This window comes from Camarhynchus parvulus, chromosome Z (genome assembly GCF_901933205.1).
Source record: "Camarhynchus parvulus chromosome Z, STF_HiC, whole genome shotgun sequence".
Lineage (NCBI taxonomy): Eukaryota > Metazoa > Chordata > Aves > Passeriformes > Thraupidae > Camarhynchus > Camarhynchus parvulus.
This window is the reverse complement of record NC_044601.1, coordinates 38552876-38577463: the sequence shown is the minus strand read 5'-3', so window position 1 is coordinate 38577463 and position 24588 is coordinate 38552876. Positions and strand designations below refer to the sequence as shown.

The window sequence follows — 24588 nt, the reverse complement described above, 5'->3', positions numbered from 1 at the left end:
ATATTTTTTACTGATATTCTGAAAACCTTGGCAGGAGATACTCTGCTATGTTACTATATATGTATATATTGATCTACAGTATTTAAGCTTCGAGGATTAGAAGTACAATTCTCATAAATGTCTAAAACTGTAAAATTATGGTTGATAGCTGTTCACATGACATAGTAGTAACACTGTTTTCTAACTACTTGTGAGTATTAACAAATGATTCTTTCATTATGTTGGCAAATAAATTGAAGCATGTCTCTGTTACAGATTGTAATGTTTTTATGATATGGAAGAATCATCTTGGAAGCTTGTCAAGTAAACGTATATACAGTCAACAATTCATTCTCCAGAGTTTATGGTTTATGCAGCTTGAAAAGCTGTCTATTGGCCATCATGAGTTCATCCTCTCCAGTCAACTACTCTATCACAGAAGATAGAAGGTGAGTTTCATGTCTGTTTTTTTTAGTCCAGTAATATGGTTTTGGGTTTTGTTGTTTATTTTCTAGATCTCTGAAATTGTGTGATTCAGACTGAAAAAAGAACCAGCCGTGGTGTGATATATGCAAGCTATGCCATGTCAATACAGTTATTCGATCTTGTAATTATGGAATGGCCAGGGTTGGTCAGACCTCAAAGGTCATTGAATTCCAACCCTCTGCTCTGGACAGGGACACCTTCCACAGGATGAGATTGCACAGAGCCCCATGCACCTTGGTCTTGAGCCAGCTGCAAGGAATGTGTTGTCCATAGCTTCTCTGGGCAACCGGTTCCAGTGCCTCACCACTCTCACAGTAAAGGATTTTTCCGATATCTAATCTAAACCTTCTCTTCTTCTGTTTAAAACCATTCTTTATTGTTTTGTCACTACATGCTATTGTAAAGAGTCTCTCCATCTTTCTTGTAGACTCCCTTCAGGTGCTGGAGGGCCACAGTTGGGTCACCCTGAAGCTTCTCTTCTCCAGGGTGAACAAACCCAATTCCCTCAGCCTTGCACCAGTTCACCTCAGGAAAGGTGCTCTATCCCTCTCATAAACGTCTTGGGCGTCCTCTTTGTGTGCCTCAACAGGTCCATGTCCTTCCTGAGCTGGATGCAGCCCTGCAGGTGGGGTCTCAGCAGAGCAGAGAAGAGGGGCAGAATCCCCTCTCTGGCTTTGCTGCCCACACTTCTTTGGATGCAGCCCGGGACATGTTTGACTTTCTGGACTGTGAGTGCCCATGACTGGGTCATGTCCAACCTCTCCTCCACCTGCACCCTCAAGTCCTTCTTGGCAGGGCTGCTCTGATCTGTTCATTCCCAGCCTGTGTTGGTGCTGGGGCTTGCCCTGACACAGGTGCAGCACCTTGCACTTGGTCTTGGTAAGCCGCTTGAGATTCCCATGAACCCACTTCTTGAGTTTGTCCAAGTTCCCCTGGATGGCATCCTGTTCTTCAGGTGTGTCAGGTGCACCGCTCAGCTTGGTGTCATCTGCAAACTTGGTCAGAGAGCAGTCAATCCCTTTGTCTGTGTCGTTAATGAAGATACTAAATAACTAAATGATCCCAGTACGGATCCTGAGGGACACATTTGTCATTGATGTTCTTTTGGGACTCTGAGCCATTAATCCCTAGCCTCTGGATGCTACTGTCCAACTATTCTCATATCCACCAGCAATGAGTCCACCCATCAAATCCATTTCTCCAATTTAGAGAGAAGGATGTTGTGGAGGACTGTGTCAAAAGACTTTACAGAAGCCGATAAATGCCATCTGTAGCCCTTCCTTTGTCCGCTGATGTTGTCATGTTACTGGGTGATAAATTGTCTACACCTGGTGAGCTAACACAATGGTTGTTCTCCCACAGCCTTTGGCCTGTGGAACTGCACAATGCCCATTGTGTAAGAAGGAGAACTGGAAGTTCTCCCGGTGCTCTGCCAGGTTGACTACGTCAGCTGTAGCATTGGTGTCCCTGACCACAATGGACTACCAGAGAGACCCCCAGGACAGAAAAATACATGCATAAAGGAGAGGGAAAATACTTAAATGATAATGGGTAAATTATTATCATGTGTATTTTTATTCTGGGACAATCAATGAATATATATGTAAAATACAGTGTATGACCAGAAACTTTCCTATACTCAGCATGCAAGAGTGTAGGAGGAGCTACTGCCTTGTGCATCTGGCTGAATAAAGAATGCCTGCTTCTTAATATTACAGTGCTGTTAAGGAGTTTGTTATTTTCTTGAATTTTTGGCAGCAGTCACTCCATCATTGCAGGTGTGCATACTGGCCATCTGATGTGCAAGAATTCTCACAGGAGCATAGGAGACATGACAGAGGTAGTTTTTGTCTCCATTTGGGACCAATGTTGTGGAGTTCCAGAAGAGTTTTCTACAATAGCTGTGGGGGTAGAGGCTGGTTATAAGTGTTGCCCATGGCTTTTATTTTTTTTAACCTGATGCGTGTTTGATCTTTGGCACAATGAAAGTAAACTTTAATTCATTCTGTTTATCTTAACTGAGAGAGCTATTTGTCACTATTTAAAATCTGATTGTAAGAGCTTGCTGGTTGTATAGAAATAGCACAATTCACTGAATAGGTACTTCGGTCAGGAAGTGAGGCTGCGGACTGCTTCTTCAACTGGAGAAGTTTTGCATAATTACAGTGCTACATAGTAAGTGAAAGAAAGTTTCTCTGATACAAAATTACATTCTCAGCCATATGTGGAAGAAAAACTAGTGGAAACTGTTTCTCTGTGATGTTCTTTGTTGACTGTAATTAGCTGACTTCTGAAGTGAGCGTGAATCTTTGAGCATTCTGTGATGCAGAACTCAAAAGATGTTTCACCTGCTGATATGCTTTCTTAAAGAGTCTTAAAGTGCTACCAAAAATGGTGTCTTAGATAAAAGCTCTAGTTGGTAAAATATGTGTTTTCATTCAAAACCAGCGATCAACACACTGTTAATATGTGAAAATGGAAGTGCAAAGCTGTCTCTGATTTCCTCTTAGACTGAAAATCATACCTGATTTGCAACTTTCCAGGGATTTTACCTGATTTTGTGACTTAAGCTTCCAAGAACTTTATGCTTGTAGCACTTCTACTGGTAAATGAATATGGAAGGAAGACTCTTCTACAGTAGTTAGTATGAAGCTTTCATAAAGTATGTACTGCGTGTGCTGATGATGCTGTGAGGACTAAAGAAAATACCACAGAAATAAGGTGGCTAATTAAGGAGAAATCCTATTTTATTTGAAAATATTTAAATAATAAGTTAGCGAAGTGGTAACATAATATTCTGCCAGTTTTCTTCTTTTTTTTTTTTTTTTGAGTTGCTGATTTTGCTCTGTACTAAGAACAAAAATAGTCTTTTCTGCTTTGTATTTTTAAGTTCTTACTAATAATATTGTAACTTTAGAAGCTGTACATAAGAAGTTATTTTCAGTGCTTTTTTCCCCCAGTACTTACACTTATGCTGTTTGTCTTCATGCTCTTATGCATATTTTTCATTTCTATAATGTCCCTAATTTGCTATTGTGGTATCAATGTAACTTGTTTGTAGTGGGCTTTTTTTTCCCACTACTGGTCCAGTTAAGCACATAGCTAAATTTTTCTCTGAGTAAGTTTTATTGTGCAGGTATCTCCAGTACACTCTTTTTTTTCCCCCTGCATAATTAATAGAAGAATTGAAAGGAAGAGCTTTATTAAGAGCTGATTGTCATAAAAACCAAGGTAATTTCCTTAAAGATTTGAAGGTGTTTCTTTTTAATTATTTTTAAAAAAGTACTTGTTCCCTTGCTTTCATTTTATGTGCTCACCTTGCAAGAATTATTAAATATCAGGCTTAAGTAAGTAGAATGACCTCCCCGCTGCCCACAAACTATCAAAATGGTTACCCTTTTTTTAATCCTTGTTCTTTGCATTAGTCACCCCTAGCTTTCAGTTCGGGTCCTGTTTTTCCCCCTACCCGGTGCTTTGTTAACCTTGGTGCCACCAGGTTTCTGGCTGTCTTTTGTTGAGACAGATACTTCTTGGATAATCCTTGAATAAAACAAGCTACTTTTAATCTGTTTTCCCCAGCCATGGGAAAATAAAGGTCTACCAAACCTTTATATGATGTCCACAAAAAATATTTTATACAGTTTACAGGTGCTCTTGATGCCAAATTGATTTTTGCCATTTTTTTTTCTTTTATATATTTTCTATATTTTTTACACATATATTTGTAGCCCTGTAGCCTACCATAGTATTCGCAAATAGCATTTTACCTACTCTATTAGACAGAGAGACAAAATAAATTTCCCAGTAGCTCCAACCTGGGGGTCCAAAGTTAGATTTTTGTGGACACCAAGGTTGAAACTAGCTCTCCGAGGCACATTTTCGTAAACCAAATTTAGTTCCTGTCTAAAGTGGGGGAATTCAAAGAAGATGGAACTGTGAGGAAATTACCTTACCACTTACATCTCTAATTGGGGATTTTTGTCAGATATGCTACTTTGCTAAACATAAAAGTTGTATACGTATTATGCTACATGTGCATCTTCAATGTTTTCCACCTGGAGAATTGTGCACCTAAGGATCCTTATAATGGTCCCCTTTTTATCACGTGTGTCTGGGTCATGATTTTAGGATGAGTGAAAAAGTATCACTCTCACTGTTCAGATTCTTCTTACTTCCTTCCTGACTTACCACTGTATTTTCTTAATTGCATTAGCTAAGAGTTGCTTAAAATAATGATATGGGATTTTACTTACCCGGTTACTGATTGTTTACCATTTGAGATGTGTTGGTTCCTCTGGGTATGTAAATACGGAAAGCTAGTAATGTACCAGTGATTTTCTTGCAGTACATGTAGGTTTTAATGATCTTTATCTCCTACGTATATTAAAAATAAAAAATGTGTTAAGTACATGGCACCCTGTGGACCAAGTACTGATGACATACAATTATTCTGATCCATCTTGTTTTTAAATGAAGATTTGACAGAATTTATTAAATTATAAAATATTTATAGGCTGCAGCTAAAAACCTGAAATTTCATCATTTGTTGTTATTGACATCTTAAAATGCTACATTTAATCTAGAACACTGTTCCACTTGTTGATGGCATTTGTGTTAGTCAGCTTATGTGAGAAAACATATCATCAGGTAAAGGTTTTAGTTGTGAAAAATGTTAATGGTGCCTGTGCATAAATCTAGGAGTAAAGTGATAATTTTTCATTTAGAAAAACCCAGTACACTGGAATTTATGAAACTGTTCTTTCTGTAATTAATTAAGACTTCATGTAGACCAAGGTAAGCTATTTTAGTATTTTCAGCTCTGCATGAAATTATGCCAACTTTTTTGTTAATTCAATCATGTTTCTTTTTACAGTTTAATTCATATTTAATGGCCCTTTCACTTTTGTATGGAACAATTGATTAGTAGAGCCATTGTTACATAGCTTTATTAATTTGAAAAATAATGTATATCAAATAATGTGAAGGCTGAGTTTCAGCTCCTGAAATACTTTGAGTTGTCCACTTTGAAGTTATAATAATTGATTGCAAGATTTTTAAGCTAAGTAATTAAATATGTATTTTTATACTAATTTTTCACTCTCTACATAAAAGCTTGTTTTGATTATTTTGATATTGCTTGTGATGCTCAGAGGCGAATTCTGTTACCTCCAAGTAGATTTTCCTTTGGCTGAAAAAGTAGCGGAAATAACATAACAGAGTATTTTAGAGGGCTACACCTTTAGTTTGTATTTTTTTCTGTGAACAGTTGTTTATCTGTAGTTTAGATGTATATATTTTTGAAAACAAAATGTGGAAGAGTGAGATTTATTCCACATTTATGCATTTGTTGTATGGCAGTGATGCTTTTGAGACAGTAATTCATTTTAAAAAATGAGCCTTACTGAAGAGATAGACAGAAACTTGCTAGTCATTTTAATATATGTTATTGAAATGATGTTTTTAACCATCCTGGCAGTTTATTGGATCAATAATAAAAATAACAAAAAGCATGCTTAAATCGACTTAAGGAAATGAAAAGTGCATATCTAATACAAGTTCCTGCTTTTACATCCCTCACAGTTTGCATAATAGGCAACAGTAAGCTATGCTTACTGTATAGAGCTTTGGACCCACAATCTGGTAATTAAATAAGGGAACATTAAAACTTACAAGGAATGCTTATGTTTTCTTTAAAACAATACTATTTTGCAGCTTACATAGTGAGGAATGTGAGTTACTGCAGAAGAGCAGTAAATCAGAATTGGATGCTGTTTTAGGTCTGAAATGGAAACTTCTTCAAGCTAAAAAAGAGAATTTGGACTTGGCTATTCAACACAATCAAGAAGTAAGGACGTCTTTTTCACTTGCCTTATTTTACTCTTGGAATAAATGTCATCTTATTTCATTGAAGTAATATTCTCAGATGGTGGATCAAAAGCATTGTCTGTAACTGGAAAATATGAAGAGAGTGTCACTGTACAGACCTCTCAATACCTGTTCCTAGATACTGTTAGCACCTCTGCTGTCATTGTTAATAGTTAAAGGTAAGGTAGGTAACTCAAGTACTTCTCAACAGCAAAATGCAGAAGAATCTTGTGCACCCCGAGCTCAAAGTAAGAGACTGTTTGTTTGTTTATTTGTTTGTTTTAATCCAGATAGTTCCATGGATCCATTTTTAGCAATGACACCACAGTTGATAAGTGAGTGGGAAAATAACAATGTAACTAAAGCACAAGAATAAGTCATTGTGGGAGAAGCAGGCATCTCTTATTTTGGGTACATACCCAGATAATAAATATACATGGAACAACAAACTTGTTTTATTGTCTGTATTTAGCCAAAACCAGATGAATGAGCATCTGCATCAACTTCTCCTGGGAGATTGCTTAGAGCAGAATTGCTACCTACAGTAGTCATAATACTTCTTCAGCAGCATAGTTTAAACCAGATTATCAACTGCCAGATTGTGGGAAGCAAATGTGGGAAGTGTGCCTAGCAGCAATATACTGAAACTGATTACAACTCAGCACCCACCTTTTCATGTATTTGTTAGTGGGGGAACTGATATTCAGAATAAAGAAAAGATTGATTGAGCATATTCTTAATGCTGCTTCATTTCAGTACTAGTTTGCTGCAACAATATCAAGGAAATCCTTTGTAGTGTGACTGATTTCCCATGTATGAGGTTCTCATTAACAAGAATATTGCTACTTTGTGGATGTTCTGAGGGAATATGTATTTTACTTCCCATCTTCTTGTGCTGAAATATCTTGAACTTGGTTTTCTGAATCCTGTTTTTGGCAGCAAAGATTGTTTCTCAGCCTGTATAAGATCCCTTTTGGAAGTGTTTTCAATTCTTACTTTGTTGTGTGTTAGCATTAAAGGCATCTGTTTGACTACTGAGCACTATTGGACTGAATTTTGTGCTTGTATATATATTTGTGAGTTACTAGATGTCTGATAGTCTAGTATCCCAATATGACTGTTCTGAATGTTACCAGAAAATCATCTGGAATATAATGTTTCTCTTTATGGCATTTTTTTCCTCTGAGGTGCAGGAAGATGACAGGAATATATGGTAAATTTTTTAAAGGAAGTATAGTTTTTGAAAAATGGAGGGGTATGTTTAAGGTACATGAAATTCATCTGGGAAAAGGATCAGTTCACAAAAACCAGTATCAAAATGTGCATAAACATGCAGTTGCAAGATTGTATTTAAAATTCAAGTGCAATAAGATGGCAGTTGTGAATGTGATTCCAAATATCTTTAAAAAGTATTCCATAGGTGTGTTTCTGTTACATGTTGCACTTCTTCAAGGGAACATTGTTAACAGTTTTGTGAAATTTATTTTCTAGGTGTCCAACTATGAAAAACAGATAATCAAATTACGGTCAGAATTTGAGAGAGGAGAGGCCATTCGACAAGATCTGGAGTATGAATTGGCAGTTGCCAGAAAAGGTGCCCATCTGAAAATGTGTACTGCGGAAGAAGAATTAAGTGATGCAAAAAACAAACTTGTGGAACTGCAAGGTAGGTTTCAAAGAAGTAAAGATGGAATAAAAGCTAAGTCTGTTTCATGTCATTAAGGTAAGTCAGAAGCAGGGACTTAATTACATTTTTCTAGTTTATTGCTGTTTTTCTTGAATCTGTCTTATCTTCCCATCTCTTATCCATCTGCTTTTGAAAACTCATAAGAGTTCACAAAGCTCTTACTGTCTCATATGTGGATTAGAACTAACTGGTTAACCCTTCCAACCCTTCTTTCCTCTTGCCCATCACCTTCTGTTATTTCTTCCTTCAGTGCTGTCTGTGTATGGAACTGTAATCATGGTGGCCATCTTCACATCTAGGTTATCTCTGAGTCCAGTAGTTCTTCCTTTTCCATTTCAGAGGGAAAAAAAAAAGGAAGAAAAAAGAAGAGGAAAAATTTACTCCTGCTCATTTGTTTGCACTATTTCCAGCAGCTTTTTTACAGAAGTTCTCATCATATGTGTATTTCCTTTCTTCTTTTCAAATGTGTCAAGATTTTTATTGTTCATGTCTGGTTTATTTTCTTCTCATTGTTTTTGTTTCTTTTTTATGTAGTAATGTGTGTTATGGCAATAGTATGCGGAAGGGAAAGTTTTTACGTAGACTTTTTATTTCCTACTACTTTTCAGAAACTCAGATTTCTTTTATACTCCTCAAACAGAGAGATTTCTCATTCTTACAAGGAAATGAGGTACATTTTTAGTTACCTAAACTACTGTATCTATTTAATCTAGTATGGGAGATGTATCTGTGAGTTTGATGAGCTGTTGATATTCAGTGAAGAGTCTGGAGTACTCGTCAAAGATTTTAACCTTCCAAGAACCAAAACATTCTGGATCTTGCTAGTACTTAAAGTAAGCAGTGTTTTTAAGATGTTTGGAAAGCTGAACTTTCACTCCTCTGGAGAGCACATGAATAATCAAAAATCTTAGGGATTGCAAGCACATGAAAAATAATGAATCTTAAGGATTGTAATCTGGAAAAAGGCTTTTTTCCCCCTTTTGGAAATTTCTCTGTGATTACAAATGGAAGATTTGAATTGCTAGTTTCTCACCTAGAGCAAATTCATGCTTCTTTCCATGTGTGCTGGTTTCCTTGCCAGTATGAGTCATGCCATTCAGGTACCAAGAGGCAGGACTCAGGAGGGACTGATGATGATGGAACCACAACGCAGTGAACCTGCTGGGCTGCCTGTCACTTTTCTGAATGGACTGGGCTGTAAGGCTGTGGTGAGGGGACTGGAGAACAAAAAGGGGATAGGAGAGGCTTTGCAGAGGCAAGGGATGTCTTCTTAAATGCACATGTGTGTTAGTTTCTTTCAATACCAAAGTCAATAATTTGCAGTCTGTCAATTGACAACAAATTCCATTGGCTGAAATTTCTCAAACTTTTTATGTCTGTGACAAGTGCCATAGAAACTAAATTACAATTTTGCTGCTTAATTTTTTAGCAATTAGTAATTTTCTGCTTCTTTTCCTTTGCCAGCTGGAGCCTTTCTCACTTCACAGTGTATTTTGGTATGACCTCAGCATATCTTCTCAGGCAGAATGCTTCTTTAGTGCCTTGTACCCTTCAGTGTTTGCTCCAGATTTTTTTCTGCTGTTCTTTTTCAGGGTTGATTTTCTGCCATCTGGCAGTCCTTTCCTGTCATTGTGTCCACTGATTCTCTGTGTCATCTTAATGTGCTTTCTTAATTTCATTCTTTTTTGACTAGGAAGAAATGTCAGAAAACTGGGATGGATTTGAAATAAAATCCTGTTGCAAAGTGGTGATGACTTAAATGCCAATGCAGCTAGTTGTATTCAGTAAAATAAAGAGCTGTTGTAAAATATTTTCTCCTATAAAGGTTATGAAGGTTATGCTTACAGATTATGACATTTCTGTGGCATTTAAGCTTTCACTGAAGTGTGTATACAATGTTCCCCATCTCAGGTCATTTATGGGCTGAAGATTTAGATGTCTTGAGGAGCAGTTAACCCAACCTACCTTAGGTTTCTCTACAGTCTCTTTCATGGAACAGGTGCCTATCTTTACTGTCATTTAAACTGAGCTCAAATTTAATTTATACAGACTAATACCTATATCAAAAGTGAAATTTTTCATTATTTCTGAATTATTCTGAATTATTTCAGATTATCTGCGAGGTTATTTGGAAATAATCTGGCAAAATATAGAAATCTGAAATTAAGTCTTCCATTCTATAAAGCTGTAATTTCACTGAATCACAGAATATGCTGATTCGGAAGGGACCTACAAGGAATTATCTCAGGTTTTTATCCTTTTCCAAGAGAAAAAAGTGTTTTAATTTTTAAAATCTGTCAAATATTCCTATGTTCTTGTGGGAAAGATGTGATAGAACACAAAATTTGCTGGTTTCTTCTTAGAGAAGTTAGTGCTCTCCAGTGCTGGAGAGTTAATGTTGCAGTGTTCCACCAGGTATCAAAATACACAGAAGAACTGATGATCATTATGTGTTTGGGGTTTTTTTCTGGATATGTTTTACCATGCTGCTTCTACCTTTTGTCTTTCTCTTTTTCTGTAAACAATAGTACTCAATGAAAACCTTCAGCAGAAAGTGACAGAGACTGAGGAAACATTTCATAATGCTCAACAGAAGTGGGAAGAAGAACAGCAGAGACTTGTGAAGGCAAAGGATGATATCAGCAGAATTTATAACAATGAATATGTATTCCTTCTTAAAGAAAGAAACGAAGTAGAAACTATTTTGCTGGTATGGTTTATTAATAGTTGGAAAGTTGCATTAGATAATGGCTGGAACTTTTCTGGTGTGAAGTGTGTAGTGGGTTGAGGTCTTTCTGATGTAGGAAAACATCCCCCACGTAGCTATATGCTGCACAGTATTTCTGAAGAACATAGCCCTATTAAGTTACACTTGGCACGTCACAGTCTTTCTTGCTTTAAAGAAATGTGTTATGGCTGATTTTGATGGTAAATGCCTAAATGAAGTTACCAGTGCACAGTCCATTTGTGCTGTCATGATATTTGATACTGAGTCAGTAAAATTGGGACACCTAACACCCACTGATTCAATTTCCCTGTTACTTCCCCCAGTATGACATCCAATAGCCTGGGAATATGAAAACAGTTTGTATAATATGAAAACTGCATACTTTCAGGGAACCTGAACAGTGATGATGGGATTTTGAGCTGTGCGTTGTATGTTACTCACTTCATACCACATAAGAAAAGTAAGCATTGTTGGAAATTCTGCCATTTGGTTAGATAAAAATCACCTAATACTAAGAAATGGCATTAATTTTTTCTACAGTGTGGGGTTTTGTTATTTAGTAATATTTCATCATATTTCCTGATTTGTACTGATATTTAAATATCCTTTGGGTGTTAAATGTGTAAAAAGTAATAAAAGTACAAACTTATTTTTACACCTTTTTAAGACAGTCAAGCTATTCAAAACTGAACTATGTTTAGAAGAAATCATGTAGCATTATGGTGTGTAAGTGCTGAGTGAACATACCTAACTTTTGCCTGCTTCACAGGGACACAAGCAATTACACCACTGTACTTCAATTATACTTTTGTGTTTTTAAATTACAAGCTACATGTGGTGTATCTTACTTATGTAAAAATACTATTTGATGAAAAACCAGAATGTATTCAGCTGTAGTTATTCTTCATAAAAACAGGTGTATGCCAAGGCTCTGTTAAGGCTGATAGACGTTTGAATTGCATGATGTATGCAGAGAACAGATTGCTGCTACAAGATTAACTTTTTAATATATTTCCTTCCTTTGTAGTCCCTTCTAAGATGTGACAGACTTGTCTCAATTGGAATGGGCATTGGTCAAGCAGTAGAAAATTTTCTGGTTACTTTCTTCCCAGCTGGTCAGCCCCAAGACTGGGACAGTACTAGTCTTCCTAAATGACACTAAATTTACTTGCAGCTTGATAGCCAAATTCTGACAGGAAACCTACCTGTTATGATGTTGTTGCTCAGATTCTATATGGCATCTGTAGAAGCAGCTTGCAAAACCAAACAGGACAGAGACACTCCCTGAATTCCATATATTTCAGAAGTACCGTGTATTGACTCTTCAGCTGTTTGAGGGCAAGGTCTGGAAGGAGTGGTGCACTAATGACCAGTGGTGCACTAATGACACCAGGTGTGGATGAATAGTGTTTCTGTGCATGGACTGCAAAAGGAGTTGCATTGTGCTGTTTATCCTAATGATAAGAGACCTGATGGTGGAAAAGGACCCCACTGATTTGAATTTTCTCTGAATGAAGGATAAAAAGGAAATTCCCTCATCCTCTCAATAATTTTGTCGATATGTTGAACAGTACTTTGAGAGACTAATTGGGAGAAGTGAAAAGGTATAGTAAAAAAAAAAAAGACAGAAAGAGAAGGTTTCAAAGGAGAATATGTGAATTCGTTGACAGGTGATACCCTAAGGTCCTTCTCAAACCAACAGAAACGTGAATCAGTTTTCATTCAAAGTCAATGCTTGAAAAACTAAGGTTAGGTTTAGGCTATGAGGAAACTTCCTCTTAGACAGTTTTCTTATTAAGTTGCCAGGTAAAGCACGCTAAGAGTGGTACTTTGGCTCTGTGTTCTGGCTAACAGTAGACTGACTTAAGTTGAGGAGGGTTTGGAAGGGACTTTTAATCTCTTGTATATAGAGTTTAGAAGTGTTTATTCAGTGCATTTAATACTGTGTGAAAATAATGATGTTTTAAGAAGTATACCGTATTCTTAGAAGTGATGTTTATCCTCAGATGAAAAGGAAGACTGGATTGCTCGGGTCATTGTATTCCTTGTCAATGTGTGTTGATTTGGAAGTGGAAGGTGATTTGTAGAAGCAGTGGTTTGGTTGGAAGATTGTACTAAAGCTATATAACTGTTCTCTCCTAAAGTATGTGATTCACTACTAGATGTCAACTACCAGTGTTGTTTTGAAGAGCAAAATTTTTGGATTTAGTTCAATTGCAAATAGTTCGGTTTTTCTGCTTTGTTTTTGTAGCGTTCCCTTGCCCATTACCCTAGTTATAGTTATATATATTTGTAAAATTCTGGGAAATAAAGTATACATACATGAATGTTAAATCTGGACTTGACTATCTTAGTTGTTGTTTGAAAGCTTAACTGATTTAACTTGGCAGATAAATATCAGATGGGTCTAGGGTTGTAAACTAAAGCTTCAAATGTGTTCCAGTCTTTAGTGTTGTGTATTTACAGTCCTGTTTTAAATAATTCGTAATTGTTTTGAGTCATGAGATGAAAGCTGCATAAAGTGGTCTTAATATGTACCGAGAAGTAAGATTCTAAACATGGATGGCAAATCCTGGTTCTAAACCTGCACTTTGTGAACTACAAGTCTGAACTTAGCTATGAAAATGCTGAGGTAGGTGTAGAAATTAAGTGAATTTAATCTGCTAAAATGTGTCTCTATGATATGGAGTTAAAGTAATCCTCTCTGCTTTCTAACAGAGGAAGTTTTGTATTGTGCTATATTGAGTGTGCTTAGCCTTGTGGTTGGTACATGGTAAAGATGTTGGAGTTCAATAGTTAGTGCAATAGCATCATCTTGTGGTGAGTCATAATATAGTATTCCTTCACAGAAGCACTCAGTTTTTCCTTGGACTGTTTGTAAAATTGTGTTGTTTATACACACTCTAAACCAACTGACCAGCCACGTTTTTGATAAGCATATATGTACAGTGAGCGTGTGTGTGACACGCAGGTACACATGTATATATAAAGGTGGTTTTTTTTAGCATGGTGAAGTATGTTTCCTTCTGAATCTTCCAAGTGTGGGTAACTGCTGGAACAGTCTGACGCAGTTATACTGTGTCTGAAAAGTTCAGAGACTTCAAGGTTCTGAAGTCATGTTGACTTGTTTAACAAGCTTGATGTACTATTCATGTCAGTTTTTTGGAGTCTTGACTTCGTATTTTTCCAGGAAGCTATGTATTTCTTATTTAACATACACTTTTCACAGCTCACTTCTGTTAATATGTGGAAGATAAATCTGAAGAGAAATATTTCTATATTTTTCCCCTATAGAGAAGATGATAGTTGTACATTTGAGTAAAAGTATTTGGTTTTTTTGCATGCTAACGGAAAGAAACCTCTCCTTGGTATTACAGGAAAAGTTAGAAGATTACCTTAAATTTAATCCATATTCTGGAAGACTGTTTTTGAAATATTTTGATTTACTGAGGTTCCTGGTTTTTAATTCCCTTGTTTCACAGGCATGCTCCTTTTAATCTTTTCAGAGAATGCCAAAAAATCATGCCATAGTGCCTCCACATGAAAAAAAGTGAAAATTAATTAATTTTTTCAGTTACTAGTTGGTGATAATGGAGTGGCACTAGGTGTAAATAAGGGTATCATGAATCCCTTAGTGTCATATTTAAGAGGCCAAAACTTTCTACCTTCGGTCATGAAGAACTTCTAAAATTTGTTTTAAACTTTGGAAAAGACCCATATTTCTTTGATCTTCATATATAAACATGGTTCTGTCAAATTTCAATCTTCCAAAGAGTTGTTCTTTATTAATAATTCATTTTCTTTTCCTTCTCCTCCTGCTCTGCAGGTGCCTTATGATTAGTAATTTTCAGGAACAAGATTATGTGATGTAACAGTAATAGCAGAATTTGTAGACTGCCTGGTTTATTTTCACAAAATGTCTCTTGCCATGATAAACGATAGGAATAAATGAACAGGAGGACTTAGGGTAATCTTTTTGTGTTTTGTGCAGAAAGTAATTGGCTTCAAAAGGTCTTCCAGCTAAGTCACTGGATTTGCAACTTGTTTCTGATGGTAGTTATGGAAAATCTTTCTCCTGTCCACTAGAACAAAGCTATTCTTTTTTAAGGCCTCTGGAATCCCCAGCTTAAATATGCACTAGGCTACTGAGGCTCATTACTTGGCTACTTTCCTCTGTGTCTGGTGTGGCATGAATGAGATCCACAGACATGCTGAGTCAATAGTCTTACTAATTACACCCACCTGTATCTTGGTTCAACTTCTAAAAGCAGAAATTGGGGGGGGGAAGGGGGGGACACGACAGCTTAGTTATTTTATCTTTCCAAGAAATTCATAGTTCATGTAACTAATTTTATAATTCAGTTTCTGAGAAAAGTCCTCAGAATAGTAGAAATTAAGAATGTTTCTTCTATGGGAGTAACTTCCAACATATGTCTGATTATTTGATCTGAAGTTCTAACAGTTAGAATAATAACAAATTTCTAAATAAAATTTCTGTCATTTCATCAAATGCACTTAACTGTTTCCCTCTCCACCGTTGCCACTGAGCTGCAAGAGAGAACAGATTGGAGGAGCAGCCTTGTACTTCTTTAGAGAAAAATTTCCTGTGGAGAATTGGCTCTGATTTTAGTATTACTGCAGAAGGTCATGTTTGTAGTAAGTTGTGAGCCAACATATGTTAGTTATCTGGCGGTGAATGAAGAACGTCTGTTGTTGGGTAAATGCTTGACATGTGCTGATGTGTTAGATTTTATTAACCTGTTCTGATGCACTGTTTCCTGTTTTGATCCTTCTACTTTATCTTAGCAAAAGTAACTCTTAATGCTATATTTCTTTTCTAGGAGCTGAATAATGAACTACAAAATATGCGCAAGAAATTGAGAGATGTGGAGGTGGAACACAGCGGCTGTAATGAGGTGTTGAGATGCCAGGCCAATGAACTTAAATGCAGCACTGAACGAGAGAAGAGACTTTTAAAGGAACTTGAGGTAAGGTTTTTTGACTATTGCTATTAGTCTCAACAAGCACTGACACAGCAATTTCATTTTTGAGGGATGGAACCTTCCAGTTAGGCTGGAATTCTGTGTACTTGATGAACAAAGTATTGAACAATTGTTTTGCAGAAAAGGCTAAATGGGTGAATGCCACTTTTGTTATGAGCTTGTCTTGAAACTTGTGTTTGAACAGCAGATAGGAAAAGACTATAAGTGTGAAAACAAGGCTAGCTTTACTTCAGGAAATTTAAAGTCTTAATTTGTCTATCTTCTTATATGTTTTGGTTTAATAGATTTCTGGTGGAGGATCTGCTGGGGCTGCAAAAATTGCCAGATGATTGCTAGGTGAGGGAATAGAATATTGAAAGATTACAATGGTCTTACAGCAGCCTCCTCCTAGAGTTAGTTACTGCATGTTTAGTTTTCCTCTCTGTGAGTGACACGCGTGGTAGAGAAGTCTCTAGTCTTTGGAGAATAATATCTTGTAAATAGACTCTTTACACTAACCAGCTAGTTTCCGCCTAAGTTTCAATATTTTGTCAACTGATAGGTTTTGTAGTAGTTATGTTATATGTTTGTACAGTCTGGACCAAGAATTTCTTGGTAGAATATTTGTTATTGCAGAAAATCATATTGAGTGGACAATTCTTTATCCTGATGTATGTTTTTTACCAAAGGCATCTTTAAATATTTTCTGCAATGAATTTAGAAGAACTGTAACTTCTTAAATATTGAACCCTTAAAGGAACAAATGACATAGTTTTCAGCTGTGGGGTTTTTTTTCTGTTGTTTTTCTCTTAAAGGTAAAAGAAATGTTTCAGGTGTTGATTTTTAGGTAGGTAGCGTCCTGCATTAAAGATTAAGCACAAAAGAAAATTCCTACAGGGAAGATCAAAGTTCATCAACTAAAAACATGGACTTATTGACCAACAAGGTAGACCTTTGTGCCCTGAAAGAATTCTACAGGAAATCTATTGTCATGTATTTTGAGCTGCACTTATTGGCCTAAGCGGAATTGCCTTCAGTTGGAATGTGTTGCATACTGTGAAGTTCCAATAGCCCTTTTAAAAAAGCATCAAGTTTTACTTCCCTGTACTTGAGTAAGGACTCTTCTTATGACCTCATGGCTTTTTGTATACTAACAGAAAAGTCATGAGCTTAAAGGAGGAGGAGAAAGACAGCAAATAATTTATCTTTTTAAATATTTTGATTGAATATACCCACCAGCTGTAAATTTGAAAAGAAAGGATGCAGTTCCTTGAAAATATGCAATTGCTACACCCTAACGATGGTCTTATTAGGGAAATGCTACCTACTAACCATAATCAGAAAAAAAAATTTTCTTTTCACTTCTAAAGTTTTTGTTACTATTTTAACTTTCTGAATATCTTAATAATGTAAGAAGACATATTCAATCTGCAGAAAAATGAGTCTCATGTTACTTATTGATAAGGATAGCTATTTAAGCAGTGATTAAGAAAAAGTATGTGATGAAACCTCTTGCATTTAAAAGTTAAAGAAAAATAGCACAAGTCTTTGAATCAAAAAAAAACCAAAATGAGTTCGACTTCAATACATATCCTGTTGGCAGCTTGCATCTCACTCTACCATGTTAGAAATAAATTGCATATGTGTAATTATCTGAAAGGGCCTACAGCAACCTTGTAGATGGGGATTCTACCACTTCCTTTGGCAGCCTCCTCCTACGTTTTGCAACTCTTGCCATAAGGAATTTTTTCCTCATATCCAATCTAAACTTCCACTGGTACAAGTTGAGGCCATTTCCTCTCATTCTGTCACTTGTTACCTGTGAAAAGGGACTGACTCCCACCTGGCCTCCTTTCAGGCAGTTGTAGAGAGTGATAAGGTCACCCCTGAGCCTCCTTTTCTTCAGGCTAAACAACCCCAGCTCTGTCAGTCACTCCTCACAGGACTTGTGCTCTTACCCTTCACCAGTTTTGTTGCCCTGCTTTGCACATGCTCCAGCGCCTCAATGTCCTTCCTGAATTGAGGGCCCCAGAACTGAACACAGGATTTGAGGTGTGGCCCCACCAGTGCTGGGTACAGGGGAGTAATCCCTGCCCTGGCCCTGCTGGCCACACTATTGCTGGTACAGGCCAGGATGCCATTGGCCTTCTTGGCCCCCTGGGCACAGCTGGCTCATGTTCAGCTGCTGTCACCAACACCCTCAGGCCCTTTTCTGCTGGACCACTTTCCTGTCACTCTGCCCCCAGCCTGTGGCACTGCCTGGAGTTGTTGTGGCCAAAGAGCAGAACTCAGCACTTGGCCATGTTCAGTGTCATAGTGCTGGTCTTGGCCCATCTCTCCAGCCATTCCAGCTCCCTCTGCAGAGCCTTCCCACCCTACAGCAGGTGGATACTCCAACCCAGCTTGGTGTCATTTGCAAATGCAAGTGCATTCAGTGCCCTCAGGCAGATCACCAATAAAGATAGTAAACAAGACTGGCCCCAGTGCTGAGCCCCTGGGGAGCCTCGCTGGTGCCAGCTGGATGTACCTCCATTCCCACTACTCTCTGGGCCTGGCCATCCACCTGCTCTTTACCTGGCAAACAGTGTACCCATTCACACCATAAGCAGCGAGTTTCTCCAGGAATACGCTGTGGGAAATGATGTCAAAGCCTTTATTAAAGAATAGATGTATAACATGTACAACTTCCTTCCTCCACTAAGTGAATCATGATATCAGTAGCCAAGGTGAATTTCCATTCAGATATAGAAGTCTTAAAGTAGTACACCCCAGACAGAATGGTCTACATTTTTTTCATTAAGTAGATCTGTATTTTTTAAATCTCTCTTCATAGAATTTTTAGCTTATAGATTGAAGTTGGTAGATATAGGATACATATCTTCAATTTCCATGCTTAGTACCTCATGTTAATGGTCATTTGGTTAGCAAATATGTACTTAAGTTCTTGATTATGAGAAGAAACTTCTTAAGATTGTGTGAGGAGTAGTGTACTTCTATTTAAACCCTAATCTTAAAATATTTTAGTATATGTTTCTTCTTGAAAAGCAGTGGAAATGAACGTTTTCTGGAGTTCACAAATCTGTTCTTTTGCTACCCTCTGCTGGACATAAGGAAGAAATCCATGGGAAAATACTTGGTAATGAAGGAAGTGTTAAATTTAAATTTTCTTTCTTTTAGTACAATGACACTTGTATGAAGAATTATATCTAACAGACTGTTATAAAGAAAGGAATGTGCAAAAAGCCTGCCTGCCCCAAATTTTGGTGTTTTTTTTTCATTCCTTTTTTTCTTCAAATATTAGTTTGGTTTTATCCTTCAGTGATTACTCTGATTGTGGTCAAAAATAGGTATTTCCTAGTTTCCAGAGTTAAAAATTAAGAGAAAGAATAATGGCAAGTTTCTGTGGACTTTTCAGTTGAAAGATAACTGTTGCTGCACTGTCTAACCTACTAGCTTTCCAGTTTGCAGTGTTACCAATATGCTGCATAGATTGATTTGGAGTGCTTCTGAAGTAGAAAACACACTGTGCCAGAAACATTGAAATTGAGAACCTCAGATATCATTTTGCCTCTTTAGCCTGAGAATTCAGTAGCCAATTAAATTAATGACCTATTGCTATTGAACTCATCAAGATAATACTAATCATGATCATCAATTTTCTAGAACCGGTGTCTTTTATTTTAAACTTTAGCTCAATTGCTACTGAGGATTCTTGGGAAATACTTGAAAAGGACAAGAAAACTTGTCATATAAAAATAATATTTTTTTGATGTATTCAGCCAAAAAGATGGGCGGGAAAGTGGTTTTGCAATGAAAATGTAGACTTTACCACTAGAAACAAAATTATTGGTTTACACATTTCAAACTCTTTGCCTTGTTCGAATAAATGTAATGATTTTCTGTTATTTTTTAATGTGTTTGAGGCTGCCAACACTTAGCAAGCTGAAGCTCAAGGTCTGTCAAATTTTTTAAGTCTTTGTTATGAGGCTTGAAAAATGTTCCATAACTTGGTCTATTTAATTTCTGAGACTGAGTATATTGTCATATTTCTGAGATTTCTAGTTTCCATTTAAAGACTATTCCCATAGCTTTCACATTGCCTTTTTTGCTTCCCTTGCTTTCACTATGTATATTGACATGAGGTGCTAAACATGTATGCTTGTATTAGCTTGGTAATGCTGCTATGATGCAAAGAGGACTTGGGGAATGGTTAATATCTGTATTTGCTTGAAATATATGTATGTGCAATACTTGAAGGCTGTGGGCTTATTTCTCACTCTCTCTGTATTAGTGAACGTGAAATTTAGATCGCAACCAAAAACAGCTTACCCCTACTTAATCTTCTGCTTTCTAGAGTGTCCACAATGCATAATTGTCATCCAGAAATTCTAGGTGCTGTGACTGTCATATATTAGTATATTAGTTACTACATACTTAGTAGGTACTAATGTGTGTGTGTGTATATATATATATATGTATATATTCAAAGAGGTACACTTTCTCCAGATAAAAATATATAGTACCATATATTTAGAGGATTCTAAGCATTGCAGGTTTTGTAATGGGAACTCTCTGGTGGCTCCAAAGTTATATTTCTTGAGTGACAAGCTCATTGACATAATGATTTCTGCAAAGCATTTGACAGTGTCCCATTCTTCCTTGTCCCATACAACATCCTTGTGTCTAACATGATGAGACATGGATTTGATGACTGCAACACTTGGTACGTAAGGAATTGGCTGGATAACCCTCAAAGGTGGTTGATGGCTTGATATCCAAGTGGAAAGCAGTTGTCAGCCAGGGATTGATGTTAGGACCAGTGCTTTTTAAGATCTTTGTCAGTGACATGGACAGTGGGATCAAGTGCACCCACTGCAAGTTTGCTGACAACATCAAGCTATGTGGGGCAGTTGACACACTGGAAGGCAGGGATGCCATTCCGGGAGTCCTTGACAGGCTTGAGAGATGGATCTGTGCAAACCTCTTGAAGTTCAGCAAGGCCAAGTATAGGGTCCTGCACCTGCCCCGGGGAAATCCCAAGTACACATACAGACTGAACAGAGAATAGAGTGAGAGCCCTGTGGGGAAAGACCTGGGGGATACTGATGGGGATGAGAGGCTGGTCAGGACCCAGCAATGTGTACTCGCAGCCCAGAGACCCATATGCATTCTGGGCTGCATCCAAAGCAGCGTGGCCACCAGGGTGAGGGAGGGGATTCTGCCCCTCTACTCTGCTCTGCTCTGCTCTGGAGAGACCCCACCTGCAATGCTGCATCCAGCACTAGGGTCCCAACATAAGAGGCACATGGACCTGTTGGAGTGAGTCCATAGGAGGGAGAGCCACAAAGATGATCAGGGGACTGGAGCACCTGTCCTGTAAAGACCTACTGAGAGAGTTGGGACTGTTCAGCCTGGAAAAGAGAAGGCTCTGGGGACACCTTTTAGCAGCCTGCCACTACCAAAAGGAGCCTACAAAAAAGCTGGAGAAAGACCTTTTACAAGGTTATATAGTGATAGAACAAGGAGGAATGGCTTTAACCTGAGAGTAGGTTTAGATTAGCTATTATGAAGAATTCCCCTACTATGAGGGTGATGAGGCACTGGAACTAGTTGCCCGTAGACATTATAAATGCCCTATCCCTGGCAGGGTTCAAGTCCGGGTTGGATGAAGCTTTGAGTGAGATGGCAGTGGAAGGTGATTTTTAGGCTTCTTTTGCACACAAACTATTTTATGATTCTGTGGACTTCATCTCAGAGAGGAGCTTCTTCTTCATAATCTCATGTGTCATGATATTAATGAAGTCTAGTTTGGAGACTGCATAGTCTTATCTTACTTTCAGATCAAACTTGTTTCAATAGTGTTTTATGTAGCCCTCATGAGGAGTTAGCAACAAGTCACGTAAGTCTTTTGCCTATGTGCTTGTATAGAGTAACAGTGTTATTTCATGTAAAGGTCTTTACTTAATCTACTGGGCATGGAAGTGCATTTCAGATAGCTTCTCTAGCTGCAACACAGTAGCAGATTGGAATGGGCTTGGACTTTATCCAAAGGCAGACAAACTGTATCATTTAGCAGTCCTTGTTGTTTTTACCCTTTCTTTAACCTGAAGTCAAGCACATGGCTTATCTTGTACCTCCCATACCAGTGTAATTGTTTATCCAGTGTCATGCAAGTCAAGCATGCCTATTCTGTCACACGTATTTCTCTAGACTTTAAGTACAGGAAATATGTACTTAATAAGTGAGGGTTATCCACACTGTCAGGCTGAAAGAACATTTACTTCAGTGGTTAAGAATTATTAGTATTTAAGTAACTTTATAGTTACTAAAGGTTGTTTATTTTTTGGACAGGAGATGGCTCCACCTTACCATGATCAAGCGGTATCAGTGTTTCTAACGCTAGGTGGAAGTGGTCAGCACATCTCCCAGAGAAGTATTTAGACCCCCTGGTTTGAGCTTTGAGCTGTAGGGAAATGCTTTTAAGTAGGAAAAAGATCTGAGTCTGAATATGGAAACACACAAACAGAATGGTTGGATGGTGATCCAAGTATGAGATACATGTGAGTCCTCTTCACTTAAAAATGTCTTGGCTGACCATTTCACATAGTGATTGGACCTAAACCTTCCATAAGTGTAAGTATCCTGATAAATGAAACATCTTGCAGAAGGGGTTTAAATAGAAGCAAAAAAGAGAAAAATTATTTCCATTACTGTATATAAGCTTAGTAAGTGTTGCAAATGTATCTTTGTCTTTCCCCCCACTACTGTTTGCTTAAAAGGGTATTTTTTGTAAATGTGAATGTCTAACAGCAAATGTGTTGAACAAGGTGTCATGTAGGATACTAAATTAAGGCTTTCAGTTTGGAGTACAGCAGTACTCACAAATATTGCAGCATTTCAAGCAAGTGTGAGGGACAAAAAAGTGGAAGCCACAAAGGACGGTTTGGAAAATCGTGTTGCAAACTGTAACCTTGAAGAAAATGTCTCCACATTAGCATTGATATGTCACACATATGCAGTGTGACACTGAAAAAAGTGACTGAACCTTAAGAGATTTAACACAAAGCATGTTCTTTGCCCACAAGTTTGAATGCTGGCATTGAATTTTTCTTAGTCACTTCTTTTTCTCCAAGTCAAAATTCTCTCTGTGCTATCATGGAAACCAATCCCAGCTATCTTTGTTCTTTGTGATAGATGAGTAATGCAATGACTGACTCTCACAATTAACAGACAAATATCATGTATATAGGTTAAGAAAAGTTTTATAGATTTGTAATTATGTTTTACCCCCTTGTGTTGTTATCCAGGGACAGCTGGGGTTGGGACATTTGTGAGGGTTGGCTTGTCGCTATGGCAAACAGCTGACCTCCAATCAGGATTTGAGGAAGTAAACTCCACCACTGGACAGCAAAGAAGGAGTCAATGGGCAGAATTTTGGGAGAGGCAAAAGGTTAAAAGGTGAAACCTCCGTTGTGTTGGCGAGCACATGTTGGGAAAAATCCTTTGTTCCCAGCACCATAATATTTTCTCTATTCAGTCTTGTGTTGTATTTTTGATAAAGTTTAGTAAATCTTCCTAAATTTATGAAAAGTGCGTAACTATTTCTCACGTGCTTTAAAATAAGGCTGAAATCAATCAGCTTGAATATCTAAGGAAAATTCAGAAATTCCATGAGTTTGTGGCTGCTATCTTAATTAAGATGTCTGCCTTCATATATCTTGTTAGATGCACATGAAAGTAACAAATGACTGAATCTTTTTGAATAACCAATGTTTTCTTTGTTGGATGAGCAAACACTTTGTAATCAGTGGAGAACTCACTTTGTGGTCCATCTTTGAGATGGATTTGGTCCTGACAAGAAGCTTTCCACGTTAAACCAGTATGTATTCCCATTTGACTCCCAGATACAAGCCTATGATCTGGATATCTGTGGCCTGCAAGCTTACTCTAGATGATTTTCACACTTCTTTTTTGTAAGGCATTGTGTAAAATTTTCAGACACGTGATTCAGTAACGATACTGATTCTCACCTTTAATGTGATTCAAAGAGGTTTGCCTGTCTAATGGATTTCTGATGTCAGTGACTTTCTATTTGTCAGACCGGGAAACAAAACTCCTTCCTGTTTCTCTTTTTGGAACTTTTATCATGGTTTTACAGGTTAGCCTCATCCCTGACATTTTTCTTCTACTCACACAATGTGTAATAGATTGTACTCACTGGTGGAGTATGCAGCTTCTTACTGTGAAGGGAAGTGCATATAGGTATCAGCAGAGCCTGTTTGAACCTTTATCAGCAAAATAGAATAGATTTTCTATATGGCATTTTGTTGCAGCTGTGTTCTTCCCAACTGAGTCTTCAGACACAGCTTTGAATACAGGTGCAATTTCTGTGGCTAATGTGCAGTTTGATAGACTAAAATACCAAGATGCTTTTCCTTACAGCAAATCTGAATTTCTTTCTATTAATAATTCTGTATTGATTAGCCATGCTTAAGCAGTAGTGTCTGGTTTAATGTCTTTCATGAAGTTTGGGGTTTTTTCTGACTAATTTCTCAATTATTTGCTGGCATCTGATTTGGTTTAAATTTGCTAGAGCTATGGTGAGCCATAAGCTTTAGGAAGGTAGTCATAGACCAGAGGAAAAAGAATATTCAGTGCTCCACAGTCAGCATCTACATGACTTCCTCAATTCACATCTGTAGTTTTTCTGCAGGCTCTTTTAAGCATCCAGTCTTCTGGGTATAGTATATAGACTGGTAAAATAAGATTAAGGTTTTCCTGAGTAATCTTCTGGGACTTTTGAAAGAACACAGTTTACTCTTCATCTTTGGCTTCTAATAATACAAAAAATTAGTGGTAGT

At 37.4% G+C, this 24588-nt stretch overlaps 1 protein-coding gene across 1 annotated transcript in view; it reads left to right on the top strand.

The window, feature by feature from the left end:
• Positions 1 to 24588, top strand: part of CCDC171 (coiled-coil domain containing 171) — a 182778-nt gene that overhangs the window by 2859 nt on the left and 155331 nt on the right. The window contains exons 2-6 of the mRNA XM_030969447.1: positions 256 to 428; positions 6178 to 6310; positions 7822 to 7996; positions 10546 to 10727; positions 15587 to 15733. Of these exons, the coding sequence (XP_030825307.1) occupies positions 382 to 428; positions 6178 to 6310; positions 7822 to 7996; positions 10546 to 10727; positions 15587 to 15733 (684 nt within the window). The 5' untranslated portion in view covers positions 256 to 381. The remainder of the gene's footprint in view (positions 1 to 255; positions 429 to 6177; positions 6311 to 7821; positions 7997 to 10545; positions 10728 to 15586; positions 15734 to 24588) is intronic.